The sequence below is a fragment of the Lissotriton helveticus genome, chromosome 7 (assembly GCF_964261635.1).
Source record: "Lissotriton helveticus chromosome 7, aLisHel1.1, whole genome shotgun sequence".
NCBI classification, from domain to species: Eukaryota; Metazoa; Chordata; class Amphibia; order Caudata; family Salamandridae; genus Lissotriton; species Lissotriton helveticus.
In genome coordinates, this window is record NC_136068.1 from 1,383,639,365 (window position 1) to 1,383,659,944 (window position 20,580).

The following is a 20,580-nucleotide window of genomic DNA, read 5'->3' on the forward strand; positions in this document are numbered from 1 at the left end:
GATGTGAGACTTGGCAAAATCGACCTGACGGAAATCCACTCTTAAGTCAGATCTGTCCTGACAGAACAATTTCTAGAGAAAAAGCAATAGGTGCCAATTGTGTTTTTAGCTCCCGCTGGTCCTCTTTTCTTTGTCAGCTTGCATCTTTATTTGACTCGCAAAGAAACAAGGACTAACATTTATCAAAAGGTGATAATGGCAAAAAGAAATATTGTAACCGAGCTAAAAGCTGCGTCGTACCATAAAAGCAATGCAAGTGGGAGAACTGTCATGACATTGTCAACAGCAGTCCAGTGCTGTAGAATAAAGCAAGAAGCGCTTATGACTATCATTCACTCACAGTCCACTCAATTCTCTCTCTCTCTCAAATACTTAACACATATTACAAGCAACATTCGAGGGCCGAATGCGAACGACATTGCAAAATTTTCCTGTCCCTAGTCAGCAGCTCTGACTAGTAACTTCTGTTTTATTGACACCATAAATAGACTTCCTCCCACAAACCCCAGGGCCTAGCCACAGGCCGGAAGTGAGTGTCACTCCAAACACTGATGCACACAAGACCAGGAGGCAGCTATTAGAGGAAACACAACGACAGGGGGTCAACTCGAGGGACCTTTTATTTCTCTGCAGTGGAAACAATTTGCCAGTCTGAAGAAAAAACTGCAGACTGCAACCGAAAATTATTGGGAGGAGATTAGAAAAAAAATGCAGGCTGCAATCGAACATCCTTGGGAGGGGATACGAAAAAACAGATAAGGTTTGGCTCCATACATTTCTGTCATAAGAAACAAGTTTCAACCATACACCAAGCTTTTTACAAAGCATCAATGTTAAAAATTGATTTTAAAATGTGCTCGTCACATTTGCAACAATTTATACAGAATATATCAGATGCTACATCGTTTTTTAAAAGAGTTCGACATTAGTATTAAAAACGTAAAAAGTCAGAATTGTGTTTCTTTTGCGTTTTAAGACCTTGAAGATTCTTTAAAAAATAAAAATAGTCGAATAACTTAAGTTCTCGTCCAGTAAGACTTCAGATCGTTTCGGATTCCAGTCTTGGTCACTTCAGTAGCCTTCAGGGCTCGTACCGCGTAATGACTCATGGTAAAGAACATTTCTGTGGCTCCAATTTAATAGGCCAGCTCTCCGTCACCCATTATGTTCAGAGCTTTGCACATCACCTTGATGTGGTTCAGTCCAAGCTCAGAGCATTATCGTCAGTCAATGATGATCAACTGATCAACCTTCAGTCTGTGACAACTTCACAAGGGTTCAACCCCTTGTCCTTTGCCTCTTTATAAATCCTCAGAAAGTCATTGTACCGTGGAGCACAGCCCAATCTGGGCTCCCCAAAGTGCACACGTCCCGTGAAGAGGAATTCCCCTTGCCCGGGCTTCACCCCACATTCCAGTGGCGTCCTAATCTGGCCCTCCCAGCTCCCGCTCGCACTTGTGGGCTTAAAGATTTTGGTCTTTTGTCTGTAGAGTTTGTCCACATTAACATAGATAATGCTTTCTTGCTGTTCTTCTTCATTTGTGACCTCGCTGATGGATCCTCGGACAACTGCAAAGAAATGAAGAAGCAAGTTAATGATGGACACCATAGCAGACTCCTTCACTGAAGTAATCTATCTTTTACAGAGTATGAAAGATTCAGAATGAACATGAACTATCATCTATAAATTTCCACGTGATTTAAACGTGACAGGTAGGCATCCACAATTTTACAGCATAGTCTGCTAGAGGCACACTATCCCTACCTCATCTCTCCTTATAATGTTCTGAGGCCCAATAAATATGGGTAAGAAGTAAAGTAAAGCATAAAAAACTGCTGTGCAAACTTTGGAAAAGGCAACCAACCAGCCTTTTGCTCAAACTACCAACAATGTCTTCATAACAGATAAAGGGTTGTCAATGTATTGTAGAAGTAGTGAACTGTCTAGAATCACCCGATCACTGCCCTCCTTGGAGGAATTTAAACCAGTGACCATGCCTGAAATGTCTCTCATCCTTCTTCAGTGGTTAGTGTTCCAAATCTTAATTAGGAAATGTTAACACTTCACGCAACCACCACAAAATACCAGTGAAAGGCCTTTCTCTGTAAATAGAAAGGTGTGCACTCTAATAACTCGTAAGGCTCAATATGAAGAAAAAAATATTTTTAGGATGGCACTAATAGCCTAGCTACTAATCTTTAAATTGCTTCTTCAGTTTAGAAACATTTTCATGGCACTTGTTTTTTGTTGAAAAATATTAATCACATTGTAAACTAGCAAATACACCACAAAGTAATAAAGAAATAATAAATGTGAAACTGCAATTAGAGTGGTGCACCAGCAGCAATATATTGATTTTATCAAGTGACAGTTCCTCATCCAGCAATTCATTACTTCTTTAATACTAGTGGAAACTGCAGTTAATCCAGCTGGAATTCATCTGCAATATAATAGTTCTACATATGCGCTATCACATTGCATCTTAGTATAAAACAAGGGATCTTTGGAGATTTTCCTGGAACACCAAAGAGTTAAATTGATTTGGTCTGAGTCCCTGGACAGAGGTAACACCTTTATATGGGAGTAGTTTTTGTCTATATGTCAGTAGGTGTTTTAGATTGAGGTCTAGTAGCATTGGCTTGAAGGAGAATGGATACTGGGCTGAGATTCATCCTGTATACGAGCCACATTACCTGCATTCGCAGGAGGGGTTCCCTTAGAGGAAAACCATGATGGTTGCCTTTTTGATGGTTGGAAGGCAATAATATCACGAAATCTCTGGAAGATCTAAAAATCTTATAGGTGGTTGGGACCCCACTATCATGAGTCAAGAGGGACAGGGGTTACTTTTTGGCACATACATGTTCGCTTCCATCTTAATGTTTCAATTGTAGACCTCTTTTGCTATAATATTTTTGTCTAGGTTGTGCCTGAAACCCCTTGGTATAGCATAGAAGAATTCAGCAACGTTAGCGGTGCGATCACAAACAGTATGGAGCCTGACATAAGCAACATAGTCTGTACCAGCGTAGTTACTTCTTCCAATAAGATCCTTAATAAAAGAAAGGATGAATTGGATCTGATTCTGATAAGTGCAAATGGATATTTTTTAATATTTAACAGAAAATATGGTATGGAGTGATGGGTTTGTAGAATGCAAATATTTATTTTCAAATATTCACAAACAAAAAATGTTTGTGCACCAGCTATATTCAACCACAATTATACTTTTAACGGGAATGTTCATGTCCTTTGTGAATGATGGCAAATGGAATTAATAAAGGTGGGTGCACAACAGGTCATCGGACGGCTTCAGTGGCACTGGACAAAGATCTGTTCATGGTTTAAAGGCTTTTCTGCATCTGGGAGGAATTGAAATGGATAGTATAATCCTTTTTTTAAAAGAATAGGTAAAATAATATGGTCTGTGTCTAAATTTTGCACTTCAAGGGGAATTCTATTGGTTTGATCTAATACATCTAAATTACAATGATGTATTTTGAACACAATAGCTCGTACGGTTAAACATGGAAAACACTATGATTTTCAGCTAGCAAACCCTTCAAGTTCAACCAACATTCATCTGACATGACCATCCTGGCCACTGCCATTATGCATGTCACAGTACTTATATAAATAAAGAGAAAAAAGAAAGAAAAAGGCAACTCTTACCAAAATCACTAGTGCAGACCGCCAGAAGGACCTCAGTGTCTCCACAGGGGCGGCAAGGAGCTAAAAAAAGACGGAGGGGACACGTTTTAGAAACCAACAATCAAAGCTAACATTGAAATTGTTAAATCTAGACAGTTCTATAAAACCACACATTGGGTATGAAAAAGAAGACCTCTTAAAGGAGTGTATGCACATGGCAGGTGTCTCGGTGGTGTGGTACGGCATGATTATGGGCTGGCAAAGTTAATGAGCCTTAAAAATATACTCATGAACAAACACAGCAATCCCAGAAATCAGATACCAAATTGTCCCTCCTAATGATATGTAACTTTTTGTGGACAGAGAACAAGAGAAAAATATGATACTATAGAGAAAGTGAAAGAAACAAAAGTGGAGAGATTGGATGGACGGAGACAGACAAGAATAACAAAAATAGGCAGAGACCTAAGGAAAAGAAAAGGACTAGAGGAAAAGAAAGACCAGAGAAACAGAGAACTATAGCTAGAGGGACAGGTAGATGGAAAGAGGCCACAGTGCAACTGCGGACAGAGAAAAAGACCAGAGATTGAAGAAACATTCAGAGATTTGACAAGCATGCCTCAATAAGTAGGTCTCTCTTTTTTAACAGCTTCATTGCAACCAAAGTTATCAAACTGGATGATGCAGTGGATGGATGATGGTGGGCACAATAGAGGCAGGAGGAAGGTAATGGCAGCAGGACACTGATGAAGGAGGAGGTTGGAGAACAGTGCAGTGGAATGAAATTGCACTGGAATAAATAAAGGGTGGCAGCAGCATATGGTTGAGTGCAGTGAATACTAGCCAGCAAGTGTAAGCATGGGAGAACACATCGATGGGAGCCTGGTGACTGGGGACAGGAATGCAGGCAGTCAGTGAATACAATCCTGAAATTCCAGGAACAAAAAAGTGTTTCTGGACAATGCAGGGAGAAATGTTCGATCAAGCTAAACGTCATTTAACTAGCCTAAAGTCCAAGCACAAATAACCTTCAGTCATTTATCATCATATGGGGTCGCCTACCATGGGCTACCCTGACAGCTCACTTGACAATGCAACTAACGACCCAACGGAAAAAAACACTCCAAACCTTTCTGCTTTTCCACAGCACCACTGCCTCTAGAGTCCAGAAGCCACACATTAACCTTTGCCTCACTCTTTCCTGCTGACAAGCCATTCTTCTCTCCACTGTATTTTTTTAAGCTCCTGCTTCAACCAGGTCAACAATCTGAGACTAACAATACAGCACAGCCTCACCCCAACACAATGACAGGTTAGACACTGCCTAGGGCAGCTATGGCGCGTGCTTGATGCTCTTACAGGACTCCAGCCCGACCGGCCTGTCTGCTTCATCAGGTATTGGGCACACAGCTGCATCAATCAGCACACGATGTTCCGCTGCCGCCCCAAACTATTACTCAACACACCTTTGGGACATGACGGGCACTGATGCAACACTGTCACCTGTACAACTTGGACAAGGGACCTGACGTGCTGCCGAGACTGTGTCATGTCTGCAACCACAACCAAACTCCTATTGGCACTGTGAACCAGCAACACATAGAATTTACCATTTCTAAGGTGCATCAAAATTAAAGTTCCATAAAAATCTTTCTCTCTTTAGTGGTCAGAAGAGACGGTGTTTATAGTCACCGAAAGACCATCATCTGAAGTTAGATTTCAACACATGCATGTCTGTGATCCTGTGAAAGCCAGCCTGACATTAGAGCGGGGTATCCTGAGCATATTTCTTGCTATAATGTAGTGGTGCAGGTGTGTCAGAGTTCACAAGCTTGATTAATCCCAACAGATCAAGGTGTCATACAACAGTCAACCAGAGCCAGATCAAAGATATATTTTCAGGATATCAACAGATCACAACACGGATTTCTTGAAAATTGATTGTACGTTTATCTCGTTCAGGAATCCTCAAAATCAGGCATGGATGCTGCACTTATAGGGTCACTAGTGCCTTTATAATAGATCATGACGCAACTGTAAAAAACGCTTCGACAACTTTATTAGGACTTTCAATATCTTCGATGTTGTTACTAGCGTCAATAACTCCAAAAGTACAGAGATCTCACGTGTGATACACCACCTTCAAGGAAGTTCAATGATCACCACAACCAACCCTGTTCGATATGCATCACCTCCAAACCAAGCAACACCTCATAAGGCCACCCTGTCAAAATCTCCACCTACATGGCACATATACTGGGCATTGATGTTGTAAACAACCACACTAGATGCTAGTCTCTGACATGACAAGAACTACAAACAAGCATTGGCAAAAAAATGTGCAGTAAGCATGAATGCATACATGTCATGTGGTCAGGACATTAAGTCTGGGAGGCGAGGCCTAAAAAGAATACAAGATACTGGAGCCAGCCTTCTCAGTCTATGCCCCAAGAATGTGGAACAACCCTACACCTCCAGAAACAGGCTATGGTTAACAAGTGCCAATCCACCTCCATAACTGCAACCAAGAGCTCCATCCTGCCATATTCACCAAGTCACCAAACAATTAGAATGTTATTAGCACTCACACTCTTTCCCTGATGCACTACCCCATACTACTCATGTACCCAAACCTGAGCGGTCACTGACACAATCAAGTTTCACCCGTCACTGTACAACACTTTGCTCTATATCAAACCTAGGTTTGTCCTTTACGAATAAACACAAATAAGAGACTTCGTCACCACATGATGGTACTTATATACTGTATGATTTACATACACAAAGCATGGTTTACAAGGTGATGTGTGTAAGGAATGAATGATAATGCTATGGTTCTGCAAAAAAAAAAAAAAATTGCGGGAAGTTATGCAAGTAACAAATTACAGAACCGTAAAACTTGGGCACACTTTCTACAAGCAATCTACATGTCATTGTACTGGGTTGGGGGTGAAAATACACCTGTGCCTGCTATGTAGACCCACCTCTTTGATAGATATACTGACACACGCACACACTGGGCTCAGCCACAGTGTGAGGAAGGCAGGAATGCAATGGCAGAGCGCCCATAGGCAAACACATAGGCTGATTCTGATCACTCCAAGTATTGCTGGGCATTCCAAGCCCTCGCGAAACCAAAGCCAAGAAATGCAGCAGCAAAGGGATGTCAGTGATGGCTCTGCTCGGGGGTGCAGCGATCCCATGAAGGAATGTGCCACTCAAGCTGAGGCACAAGCCAGATGGTGGCACAGCTCTCAAGAAACGGATGGCAATCAGGACAGAGAATGGAGCACGATGAGCAGCATCCTTCTAGGCAGACCACCCCTTCCAAATCAGGGCAAAAGACCTAATTGGTGTCGGTGCCCAGCACACACATGACATTAAGCGTTCAGTCATTTTGTAGCACAACTAGATACCGTGCAGTGGGAAAATGTTGCATTTGATGGGGAAAACGGTGTCCTCCCTATATTTGCCTCTAGAACACTTCTGCGTCCAGTTCTAAATATGGCTAAATAGAGAGTACTAGTCTGTCCAAGGCACTGTTGGCATGCGAGTGGATATTCTTAAGAACAGAGAATCTACAGCTTAAGAGTACCAGGAGGGGTTTTGCCTTATACTAGTATATATCTTGCTTCCATTAAATGCACACATTTAAACAAAATCCCATCAAGGAACCGGTTTAGACTGTAGTGAAACATTCATGTTCTAATTAGGGTGTATAGATCCCCCTATGTCACAGCATTAAATTAGAACTTTATAAACGTTATCTGATCAGTTTTAACAGTGCAGTTCAGAAATAGCTAAAGGGAATAAACAAACTGTGAATTACTGTGAGAAACTCACATATTATTTAAATCGGCCATAATATTACAAGCATGGGATTTGGGAGAAAAATCCAGGTAAAGCGGTTCCCTGAATGACACAAATCTGAAACTACTTTGTTGGGACTTACTTTGTGCCTAGTCTGAAGGATGAATCTTAGACTGCTTACATTCTAGCTCTTTGGGAACGCCGACATCAAGCCCGCCAAAGGGAAGCCAAAAACGCCCTCTACTTCTGGGGCACGAGATGTAAACTTTTTTTCTGTTTTTAAGGCAGAAGCTCAGACTTGTGCAGAAGGTTGGACATGTGGTCCGAAAGGCCCCTCCGAAAATATAGACTGGTTTGCAGAATTCTTGAAAGAAAGCTGCCCCTTCGTGGCACTTTATGTCCTTTGTGGCACTTTAAGTTCCAATGGTTCCGACCTAAGGGTGTTGGTCACGCTGGGGGTCATTGAAATATACCTGCTGACATTCAGATCGCTTTTTAAACCTCACATTGCTATTTTGCACATTGTGGAACGTTTTTAGAAAAAAATGTTTTATTGCTGAAACTAACTTTTAAATTGTGCAGGACCTTGTGTACTCTTCCTCGAACGCTCATAGCGCTCACCTCTGCCTTGCTCACGCCGTTCTCTCTCGCCCAGCCGATTCAGGTGCTGGGGCGATAGACGGCCGCCATCTTGGAGGAAGGCAGGGCAGCGCTCTAGTCGCTGGCTGCCTCCTGCCCTCCCGGACATTATAAAAACGCCGGTTAGTCAGACCACATCGACCTAAGGGTGTTGGTCACGCTGGGGGTCATTGAAATATACCTGCTGACATTCAGATCGCTTTTTAAACCTCACATTGCTATTTTGCACATTGTGGAACGTTTTTAGAAAAAAATGTTTTATTGCTGAAACTAACTTTTAAATTGTGCAGGACCTTGTGTACTCTTCCTCGAACGCTCTTAGCGCTCACCTCTGCCTTGCTCACGCCGTTCTCTCTCGCCCAGCCGATTCAGGTGCTGGGGCGATAGACGGCCGCCATCTTGGAGGAAGGCAGGGCAGCGCTCTAGTCGCTGGCTGCCTCCTGCCCTCCCGGACATTATAAAAACGCCGGTTAGTCAGACCACATCGACCTAAGGGTGTTGGTCACGCTGGGGGTCATTGAAATATACCTGCTGACATTCAGATCGCTTTTTAAACCTCACATTGCTATTTTGCACATTGTGGAACGTTTTTAGAAAAAAATGTTTTATTGCTGAAACTAACTTTTAAATTGTGCAGGACCTTGTGTACTCTTCCTCGAACGCTCATAGCGCTCACCTCTGCCTTGCTCACGCCGTTCTCTCTCGCCCAGCCGATTCAGGTGCTGGGGCGATAGACGGCCGCCATCTTGGAGGAAGGCAGGGCAGCGCTCTAGTCGCTGGCTGCCTCCTGCCCTCCCGGACATTATAAAAACGCCGGTTAGTCAGACCACATCGACCTAAGGGTGTTGGTCACGCTGGGGGTCATTGAAATATACCTGCTGACATTCAGATCGCTTTTTAAACCTCACATTGCTATTTTGCACATTGTGGAACGTTTTTAGAAAAAAATGTTTTATTGCTGAAACTAACTTTTAAATTGTGCAGGACCTTGTGTACTCTTCCTCGAACGCTCTTAGCGCTCACCTCTGCCTTGCTCACGCCGTTCTCTCTCGCCCAGCCGATTCAGGTGCTGGGGCGATAGACGGCCGCCATCTTGGAGGAAGGCAGGGCAGCGCTCTAGTCGCTGGCTGCCTCCTGCCCTCCTCAGCCGCCTATAAATGTGCACCAATAGTAGACGGCGCAGCGGGCTGGCGCAGCGGGCGCGCCGGATGCGCGCCGAAGTCGCGCCAAAGTCCAGCCCGTCTGTGCCCGTCCGTGCCAGGCCAGTGCCTCTTGCCACACCCCCTGCCCAAATATCAAGACTGGTCTATGCGCCTTCATCCCTAAGAGCACTTCGTCCCCCAGGAAGTAACTGTTGTCACAGACATGATCCATGTACCCACTGTCATGCGCCCTTTCTTTTTATCTGCCCGCACTGCGCCTCTAGGATACCGATTCTTAATACCAAGATTAACACTTTGACTAATGTGACCTCTCCCGCTGCTACTTTTCATTTAGCGCTCATTAATGCCCGCTCCATGTGCAGACATAGGCAGGAAATCGCGGATTTAATCACAGATTGTGACCTGGACGCATTATTCATTACGGAAACATGGACGGATGGTGCATCTGACCCAGATATGGTCATAGCGGTCCCAAGCGGGTACACGATACATAGGCAGGATAGAATAGGCCAGCGGGGAGGTGGGCTTGCTATTATCACCAGAGATAATTTACCGATCAGGACTTCCCCGATACCATCTACCTCATGCGAAGCTATAATGTTCAGTATCAAGTTCACTGCCCTTTACAATTTTAAAGGTGTGCTGATATATCGCCCACCAGGAGCCCGTGCCCCTTTCCTGCTTAGTTTGGGGTCAATACTAGAATCCATTGCACTTGAAGACTCCTTTACGGTGCTAGGGGATTTTAATTTCCATCTCGAATCGGGCAGTGACGTCGATACAACATGTCTCCTAGCTGATATGGAAACGTTAGGTCTGCAACAACTAGTTTCCGCCCCAACTCATGAGGCAGGACACACATTGGATGGCATATTTACCAACACTAAGACGCTACACATTTCAGCTGTCCTCCCCATGCCATGGACGGATCACCATGCCATTTTAAGTAAGTTAGTTATTCCTGACAGCTCTAAGACTAGACTCCTTGCCCATATTCCCAAGTCGGTGAAAGCTTGGAATGACTTAAACGAGGGGGAACTGAAAATATTTCTGGAAAGAACACTGCCTTCGTTGTCAGACGACCCCACCCTTGCGACTAATCAGTTCCATAATTGGCTTAGTCAGGCCACACATCAGTTAGTTCCTTTAAAAACCATTTCCCGGAACCGAATTTCCCCCAGTGCACCGTGGTTCTCCGATGAATTAAAAAAGCAGAAACAACTCAACAAACATAGGGAAAGACACTGGCGAAAGCTGTACGATACCGAGAGCAAAATAATATACAAGGAATCACTCGCTCGCTATAAACAGATGATTGCAGAGGCAAAAAGAATTTATTACGCCGAACAAATTGAAAAGGCAAAAAACTCAAGTAAAGAGTTATTTGACATTACTAAGCTCCTCTCCGGCAGCACGCAGGATCTCTCACCTCCCCCCTCACAACATCTTTGCGACGCCCTATCCAATTACTTTTTCACGAAAGTAAATGACATTTATCAGGCTTTTGCCTTGAATACTAAAACCGGTCATAGGTCTCCCTCCCTTCCCCCGATGGACAAATCGTTGACACGCTTTGCCGACCTCTCTATGGATCAGACGAAGTTTATTATCTCCAGGATTAAAACAGGGTCAGCACTGGACCCTTGTCCGCTTAAAGTTCTCGCCCCAGTAATGGACACATTGATTCCGGTCATTACTTTGGTCTGTAATGCTATGTTTAACTCTGGGATTTTTCCCATCTCATTGAAACATACGCTGGTTAAACCCTTATTAAAAAAAGTCAACCTTAACAAAGACGACTTAAAAAACTACCGGCCTATAGCCAGTCTCCCGTTTTTGGCCAAAGTCGTAGAAAAAGCTATGAATCAGCAGCTTTCGGACTTTGTAGAGCAACATCAGCTACTCGATAACACACAGTTCGGATTCCGTAAATGCCACGGCACGGAAACCGCCCTCCTAAAAGCGGCTGATGATATCAGAGCCATACGGGATCAGGGGGGGACAGCAGTTCTGGTCATGCTGGACCTCTCTGCGGCCTTTGACACGGTCGACCATAAGATCTTGGCCGACCGTGTCAGACGGATGGGGGTCCAGAAAACTGCGCTGGACCTACTTGCATCGTTCCTGGCTGACAGAACGCAGGCGGTATCCCTAGGACCATACCAATCCTCTAAGGTGTCCCTGCCTTGTGGGGTTCCGCAAGGCTCATCCCTAAGTCCGACACTGTTTAATATCTATGTGTCGGACCTTGCTAGTGTCATCAAAGCATTTGGGATGAGCCTAACCTCCTATGCCGACGACACCCAATTGGTATTGGCCATTAAAGGGGATGGTGAGGAGGTGGCCACACGTTTCACAAGAGGGATGGTAGCCATAGGTGACTGGATGGCCACAAATTGTCTTAAGCTTAATTCAGAAAAGACTGAAGTGGTCATTTTCGGTCACCTTTCTCCTGGCTGGTCATCTGTCTGGTGGCCAACATCGTTTGGAACGCCTCCTAATCCAGCTCTTAAAGTCAGGAATCTTGGCGTCACTTTCGATGTGGGGCTTAATTTCATGGCACATGCTAACAAAATTGCTGCCACGGCCCACATGAAACTCAAAATGATAAGGAAAATTCTACCTTTTCTACCGGATTCAGCCAGGAAAACTCTGATCAGTGCATTGGTGTTGTCCGCCTTGGATTATTGTAACGCCCTCTTCCTACATGCCCAAACTCGAGTGACAAACAAGATGCAGTCAATTCAAAACGCAGCAGCCCGGCTGCTTTCGGGTCTTCCCAAGTTTGCACCTGTTTCCAACACCATCAGGAAACTTCATTGGCTCCCGATTTGCAGTCGAATTAAGTTCAAATCGCTGTGTATTGTTTACAAGGCACTCAACAATCAAGGCCCCCACTTTCTCAAACATAATCTTGCCCGCTACATGCCAACTCGTTCTCTCCGCTCCATCCATCTCAATCATTTAGTAGTACCACGCACCAGAACAGTCACATGGGGCGATAGGCGCTTTTTGGTTGCCGCCCCAAAACTCTGGAATTCCCTACCCTCTCATATCAGGACTAGTCCATCTCTGCTAATATTTCGTAAGCAGCTTAAGACCTGGTTGTTTGTTCAATAGTTAGGTATGTTCCGTTGGCCTCCCTGGATGTCGACCTATGCCCTTAGCTAGCGCCGAGACGCCTACGGGTATTCGCCGCGCTTTAAAAATGACAATAAATAAATGTGTGGAAGGAATGGCAAGTCTGCTTGCCAAAGGCGGCTACCGGACATAAATTCGAGGAACTGCCATGGGAGTTACTGTAATAACCCTTCTTAATATCACGAGTGTCAAAAATTGATACCAAACCCTGCATACACACTAGCAACCAACAGCGACAGGGTGAATGTCGGGGACGGCTGTACAACCCTTTAAGTGCCTTCTACTTTGGTTACGTAATGGGTGTATGAAGTCGACGTAACACCAGTAGATCCTGCTTCAGCCATTTCAGACTACATGACCATGAACAATCCAGAATCTCCCAGTCAGGGAAACGCCTTGAAGCTGCTTCAAGGGTGGTTCAGGGGAACTATAATTGTTGTAACCAGCCACTCCGAGCCATACCCAAGAATGCTGTCCATGGGTTGCAGGTTCAATATGTACGAAAGCAGGAAGTTATATTCACTCATTAGAACACCGTGGGATTTCTTTCCATAAACATTGTAAGAACGGTGGGTGTTTTCAATGCAGCTCACTAACGTGCACATCAACAGCACATATAACCACCATCTGAAATGGCACAGGGAAGCAGGGTTGCCAAGGACTGAATGAACATGGGCTCTGTGACATCTATCTCCAACACTGGGGTATACGTCACACCCACCGGTGAGCAGCATCAACATTTCACACAAACTCCTGGCACCGAGGATCACAATGTGACATTTACTAGCACTGCATGCAAGTGTCTATGGGCGAATACAAATGATCTACGAGAAAAAAAGGTCTACCGTCGCAAAAAACACTGAAGCAACCAACCCAGAGGGCCGGGTAGAACCTTAATTCAGGTTAAATGTTGAATATCAGCTGACCGCTGCTGCAATCAATGAGGGTAGTGGGGGGTTTGTATTAACTTAACCACGGATTCCCTTGTTGGAATGTGGTATGATTTGGAGGCAGGACGAGGCAATTTTGCACCTCGGCTTCTTCCCTACACCTGAAAGTTGCTCAGCGAGAACAAACACTTGGAGGTCTCAGCACGTTAAGCCTCCAACAGCCCAGCGATTCATGGCGAAGAAACGCGTTCTTTTCGGGATGTTTGCAAAGCCCCAGACGCCCATCATTTAAGCTCCTTGAGTTATAATGGCGGCATTGTCCGAGGCCGCTGCCGGCTCCGCTGGGAATGCCTGGGACAGGCTCCGGCGCTGCCCCACAGTAACCTGAGGAACGAGCGCGTGTTCCCGCACAGGCGAGGGCGTGGGGGGCGGCCATTGCTGGCCGGGGAATAGCCGTGCTCCAGCTGCTTGGAGCGATGTGCCCTCTGAACCGCTGAAGTGAACGCGGATTGCTAATAATGCACTTTAGATGACCATCAGACCTGAGGCGCGGTCTGGCCCAAGAGTCCCATGGGTAGATACTGCACGCGCCAGCCCCCCCCGTCCCGAAAGTGGGCACATGGATGAATGAATAAATGAATCATTATTTATAAAGTGCAAAACAGCCGCTTCCAAAGGAAGCGACCCTGGAGACGGAGTCTGACCTTACTCCCCCAAGCGGCGGTAAGGCGTAGGTGAGTGTGGTGATTTAATGACCCTTTTGGGTCTCCAAAAGTAGGGCCGAGGATATTTCGGTAAACCCACCCGTATCTGCTCTGAGGACTGGGAAGATTCAGCTTGGCCCCACCTGTTCGAAGTGGTGGGAGAGAACCCTTGTAGCCATTCCCAAAACGTCTATCATCAGAGAATGTTTCTGTATGGCTCCGCCAAAGGGGGAGGTTGTATCGGGGAGCCTGCTCTCATTGGCTAGGAGGCCTGGGAAGAGTGAGGATTGGAAGAGAACCATCCCCCCCTCAAAGACCAAATCTCACCAGATGCATAAGAAAGCGGCGTATGGGTGCGCGTGGGCCAGCATGATCCCTATAGATCTCAATGGGTGGGAGTGCAAATGCCCCCCACCTGGCCAGAGGACTAGCGGATCTATGGTCCAGCGTACCTCTCCAGTGTCCTTCAATGACTAGGGCAGTGCATGAGTCAGCCACTGCTCAATTTGAGCCGGTGGTATCTGGTGCTCAGCATCGACATTTAACTGTCAACGCCAGAGCTTGTGACAGTCTGTCACAAGGTGGCACTGGCTGGCTAATTTAGAGATCACCACAGCAACAGTTAATATTCATTAAATATACACTAAAAAATTACCATGCCTGCCACTCAAGCCCTTCTTTTAGCTTCGGGGGCCTGACATAGTCCGAATTGTCACACTTGTAGGAGTCTGATGGTTAACAGTTGTGTTGTTACCTTCATTAGCAGCATGGCAGGGGTAAGGTGTTGTGTAAGCTGCAGAGGCCTCCTGACGAGAGCCCTGGCACTTATGTTTGCTGACGGGGAGTGCTTGTCTCCCCAAGGGGTAAGTGCATCCACACTGTCTCACAAGCTAGGGATCGAATGCCCTCTGCCCCCTCGCCAATGGTGCTGGAGTACGATCAGTGAAGTGACGTGCTCCAAAGCCTTGTGGCCCCCCACTGCCTGCTAGTGTGCTCGGCTCATGCTGAGGCGGGCTCTGGCCTCTGCTGGAGGCTGCCAAGGAGAAGAACCAAATTAACTCGTAAATCTTTGTCAAGATAGACCTAGTCCACATAGGCTAACTGCAAACACAATAAACTGTCCTCTGAGTCCATTACTTTTGCAATTAGCGCCTCCACATTCCTCCGCTAATTTTAATTACAAACATCTGGGCTAGCACCATTGTCCTTTAATACATTCTGCTGATTCCATGTGCACTAATTCCAACACCACGCAATAACACATCACCACTCGCACCAATTCCTACATTAACCACCAACACATTCTGTTTGACAAATACACAAGTCAACCCAGGGCCCAACACATCCCATCATTACCATCTGGACTAATTCATTGCACTAGCCTAGGAAGTCTAATTACTACTAGTTGTAAATCCCTAACTTTCACTCACTCTATTGTCTTCTCTACAAATCTTCCCCTCCAAACCAACAAACTCATATATCGATTCTGCCTCCACCTTGCTCCTCGACTCATACGTAAAAATACCTACTCCGGGTTTCAATTCTATGCTAAACTATTTACTCCATAGTCACTTACACCACACAGGCCTATTTATCCAGCATGAAACACTTGTAGCAGTCTTGTCTGCAGGGTCCTTAACCCCTTAGCTGCGGCAGCTATTCCGCCGCCGCAGGGGGAGGCGGGGCCGCGCGGCGCTCCCGTACTCATGACGGAACCGCTCCGTCACAGCCCTCGGGTGAGCTGTGCTTGTGACGGAACGGTTCCGTCACGGCCCCGCCTGCTCTTTAGAACGTCAGCGCAGGCGCGGAATTTGCGCCGCGCAGGTGCGGCCCGTGACGGAACCGTTCCGTCACCAGCACAGCCCACCCGAGGTTTGTGACGGAACGGTTCCGTCACGAGCACGCAAAGGGTTAAATGAACCACCTATTCCACCTTAGAATTACCACATATAGTAACTAATCCACCTACGTGTGACATTCTGCGTCATTATTAGCTGTTATGAACCATTCTTTCTGAAAGACAAACCATATACCTCATCATCAACAGATGAGATCATTCCTCCATCCCGCATCTTACAATTACATCACACTTCATTATCACCAGTTTGTGTTCCCACAGCAATCCGAGCTGCGTCCTCCTTCAAAAAGCATGTCTCTGCCATGCCACTTTTAGTAACTACCGCTCACCTAAATAACAGCCCATGATTATACACTGTATGCCGTATGAATTATTATCACTGCCTGCTTCTCTATATTACAGCGAGGATGAGCCCTCCTCTACTCCACTTTATGCCCTTCCTTACTGTGCCATTGCTGGTCACTTAAAGTTTGGAACCCAGCTCTCCTGGTTGTACAGAAGACACACCTTTCCACACGATAGCACCGGTTCTTCTGTGCTCAAGGATCTTCTAAATATTGTACTTAATTGTAATTACACACATATAGAATTTACCACCCCTAGATGAGGCAATGAAGGGGTTTACACCAAGCAGCATGCTGGTCTCAAGTATGGACACAATTTGGCGTTATCACCTGATTTAGCAAATTTTAGATTTAGGCCTGGGTGGAGTTTGCTACGCGGAGGTCCACAAGCGGCAGAATGCGTTAGGTTGTGCTATTCGCAATGATTGTTAGCGCCGGGTGTTTGTCCTGCGCTGTAAAAACAGCATGAACGGCACCACACTCAGCACAAGAGGGCACTGCTTTTTCTGCCGCTCAAGAAGATATACCACTCGAGCGGCAGCTTCCTCAGCGAGAACGGATGGTTTCTCAACGTGAGCGGTACTTCCGTACCACGACCGCCCGCTTTGAGAAATCTCGCCGGGAGGTGGTCTGGAGTAAAATTTTACTTGCTCACACTCACCAACTTAACGTTGGCGAGTGAGGAAAAAACAAGACTCTGCTGACTTTTTCTGAACTCCGTGTTCTACAGAGAAATAACTCAACAAACTCCACAAGTAGAGCTGAATTTCATGCCCAGGACTAGCTATTCTGTTCCAAGCAACAAGTCAGGGTTCATGCCTTACCAATGGTGGTGGAAGAACATGGCCACGTACTCGTGGGGAAATCCCTATCGAACTAGATTAGATCAGCATGGCCTAAAAGAAGAAAACATGATGGCTCAAAATTCACCCTAGTTGAAAAGGGGGCAGGTGGGAAGGCGTGAACACCGCAGTCGTCACACCTTCTTCATTCCACGGGTTTGTGCAAGTGGAAATACGGAGGGGATCAGGGAAAGGACATAAGGCCCAAACAAAAGAGCCTGAGCTAATGTGCCGCTGGCGGGTCTACTCGGGTATCACAGCTTAAACTCTCACCCCAAACCCCAAGAGAATAGAAGAAAACAAGGGTGTCATAAAAAAGACAACCTATCCAATAAAATGGGTTCAGAGTTACGAATTCTTGCAATTATCGTGAGCATTAGACTTAAAACGGAGCTTCAAAGTGATCAGCCAAGACTTTTGCACTACAGTAACACCTCCACGGATTTTCTTCCCTTAGTCCCTCCAGACAAGCCAGAATAAAGCCATCCGAATAGGGCGCGCCTCACAGAAGTGAGCCATCGTCAGACAGGCACGTGCAACGCATGTTTTCAGGCAGCAAAACACTGCCCTGGCCGCAAATATTTGCTACTGGTAAAATACTGCGCGTGCCACAAATATTTTTAAGCGGTAACCTCGGGCAAGCCAACCTGATTGGTGTCTCGTCAGTAGCTTTGTTCGTAGACATGCACACGAACCGGTTTGCACTCTGCCCAACAAGCTAAGTGGGGGTTAATCAGGCACAGTTTAACCTCCCTCCTAAAGGCCAACAGCCCCTACCCAGGGGAGTGTTCTGGGGGTAGGAAGGTGTGCCTGGTAATCCCAGATAGAAAGAACTCCCAGCAGTCAGAGAAAAACAACTTGAGAGCTTTGTGTACATTTCTATTTTTAACAGGACAGGGTTGCTGGTTTTTTTACTCTTGCTACTTGATGCTCGCAATTTTGGAAAATGAGACAACGGGATGTGAGTCGATGTTGCCAGGATCACCAATTTGGCCAATAATTTAGACCATATTAGAACACGATTCCTTGTTCTTTGGGCCAGTTCTGCTCCCTTGGGTTGGACATTTGGTCTACCCCATGCACTGTTTGGCAAAGCGCAGCCTCACAAGCAACCAAGTTAGTACATAAAATGCACACTCAAAACAAATAAGCACTGCAACCCAAAAAGGACAGTAATATACAGTGATCCACCGTGACCTCTCAATTAAAGCCAATTAAAACCAGCCTTATCAGTTTAGCTTTTGCACTGGAAAAGTTACTCAAGCATAAAAAAAAAAGATCTAACCCCTTTACTTATGTAGCTGCTCTACAAGGGACTATTGTCAGGGTGATTTGGCCCTGAACAGTAATTTTCCTGTGTGTGGTGATTGCAAGACGTTCTTTTTATTACCCAGGGCCACTCTGAGTGGAGTTTGCTGCAATGTGAGCTGGCAGGCATGAACTGAAATTCTTTCAAATACGTGGTACACAGGGGTGGGATGGGGCAAACCTGTTCCTAGCGAGAGATTACCCTGCCTCAAAAAATGTGCTTTGTTTGTACTGCTCCACTGGGGGTGGCTGAGCTCATCACACTCAATCTTTCTGCCATAATCCTTCTGCTTAAAGCAGCATTCTTGGCAATCAGAAGAGGCTCGAGGGCTAACAGGTCGGCCTAAACATCTGCGACACTAAAATGGAATGGCCTACCAAAAGGGCAGCAGTCAGTGCTAAAAACTAAAACCAAAAACTGCACATATTTTTGGTTTATAAAAAAATAAACTTAAGAAATGGCAGACGTTCCCAGTAACAATGTAGGTTACTGTGCAGGACATTAGGCTCAATCTCTTTCCTGACAAACTTTGTGGTCCTTGAGCCAGGACCCATAAGTAGAATGAACAATTCAAAATACAGGTAGAATTTCTATGTTGTATTGTATTGTATTTGCATTTAGCGCTTACTACCCATGACGAGGCGTCAAACCGCTTTTTCGACGAGTAGCACGCTACTCCAGAACCCAGAAAGGATTAGTGGTGAATTAGCATAGTGAAATATAAAAGTAATTTGAGTGGTGGATATGTAAGTCAGTTTTTTGGATTGAGAAGGATAGTGGAGGGATTGTAGAGGGGAAAAGGTTTGCATTTATATAGCGCTTGCTACCACTGATGAGGAGTTGAAGTGCTTTTTTGGTGAATGGGGACGAATACACAAGTCCCTCGCATCCGGCGGTTAGGAGGAAAAGTTCACAAAATATAGCAGCACCTCAAGGTCCGGCACAGGACAAAGACCTTTACTTCTCCGCAACTTAAAATCATGAAGATGCCTCTTAGAAAAATGTGTACTTTACGGCCCCCAACAATAGGCAAAAAGCAGGTGCAGTTGAGCGGCTGCAAAGACAGGGAAAGATAGTGTTGCCTGTGGCGCAGAGTATACAGACAAATCAAGCCACTGCAGACAATCCTTCCAACGTGACCTAACAGATCCATGCACCAAGAAACGCAAGCTTACTATGAGAGTCTGCAGACATCAATGTACACAAATCTGGACTTGATTATTATAAAAAAAATAAGTATCCGTATAATGGCTAGAAACAATACTTCACATCAAAGAGTTAGGTGAAATTCGGGATGTGTCCAATCAGTGCTTAATTTGAGCTAGTAATTCCCGCTGCTCTGTACCGACACTTAATTGTCAACACTGGCACTTAGGACAGTCTGCCACAAGGTGGTGCTGTTTGTCTAATTTAGAGTCGAGCACACCTGTTTTTTATTAATTCAATATACATTAAAAAAGACTAATACCTTCTACCCAAGGTTTTTTTATAGACTTCGGGGCCTGGAATAATCCGATTTGTCACAGTTGTAGGAGTGTGATGATTGGTATTGGTGTTGTCATTAGTAGCGCCTGTAGGGGGAATGGGTAGTGTAGAAAGCAGTGACTTCACAACGAGGGCGATGGTATTTATTAATTTTTACAAATTAAGCAATGGGTCAAATATAAACATCAAAAGTGCTGTTATTCACCTATCACTGGGGTCAAAGAAGCAGAGCACCAAAGTAAAAAGTTATTCAAAGAGAAACTAAAATTATCTTACTATTTACAATATGTTGGTACAAAATAACTGCAGTTAAATATATATTGTACGCCAAACAAAATAACCGAATGGTAATATTATTCTCCACCAAAAATTAAAAGGGATTTCAAAGAAAAATGGGGAGGGCGGAGGAGGGAAGTAGCATACTCCCCTGCATGAGACTAGCGTTAATCAGTTTGATGTAAATGGTTTCCTCCTCTTTTTCTCGCTCTGTTGCTCCATCCCTTCCCCCGTAAGTTAGGGAGTCGTGATTAAGTCTTATCCAGTTGTACATTGTATTTTTTAGCCCTAGATAGAGTTGTAAAGGTGGGTGTTTTTAAAGTATGTTTTTCGAAAAATCAAGGTGGGGTTTTTAAAACTAACTCTTTGGAAGGATGTGTGTTTAGGGACATCAAAAAACTACAGGAAAAAAGGTAAGAATAACGAAATCCACAAAAAAGGGAAAAGGGGACTATCTACTTACTTTA

The 20,580-nt window shown here is 45.1% G+C and overlaps 1 protein-coding gene across 1 annotated transcript in view; it reads right to left on the minus strand.

Annotated features, from left to right (window-relative positions):
* Window positions 1-602: 602 nt before the first annotated feature.
* Window positions 603-20,580, minus strand: part of METRNL (meteorin like, glial cell differentiation regulator) — a 28,403-nt gene continuing 8,425 nt past the window's right edge. The window contains exons 3-4 of the mRNA XM_078654697.1: window positions 3,674-3,733; window positions 603-1,569 (exon numbers count right to left, since the gene is read on the minus strand). Of these exons, the coding sequence (XP_078510823.1) occupies window positions 1,253-1,569; window positions 3,674-3,733 (377 nt within the window). The 3' untranslated portion in view covers window positions 603-1,252. The remainder of the gene's footprint in view (window positions 1,570-3,673; window positions 3,734-20,580) is intronic.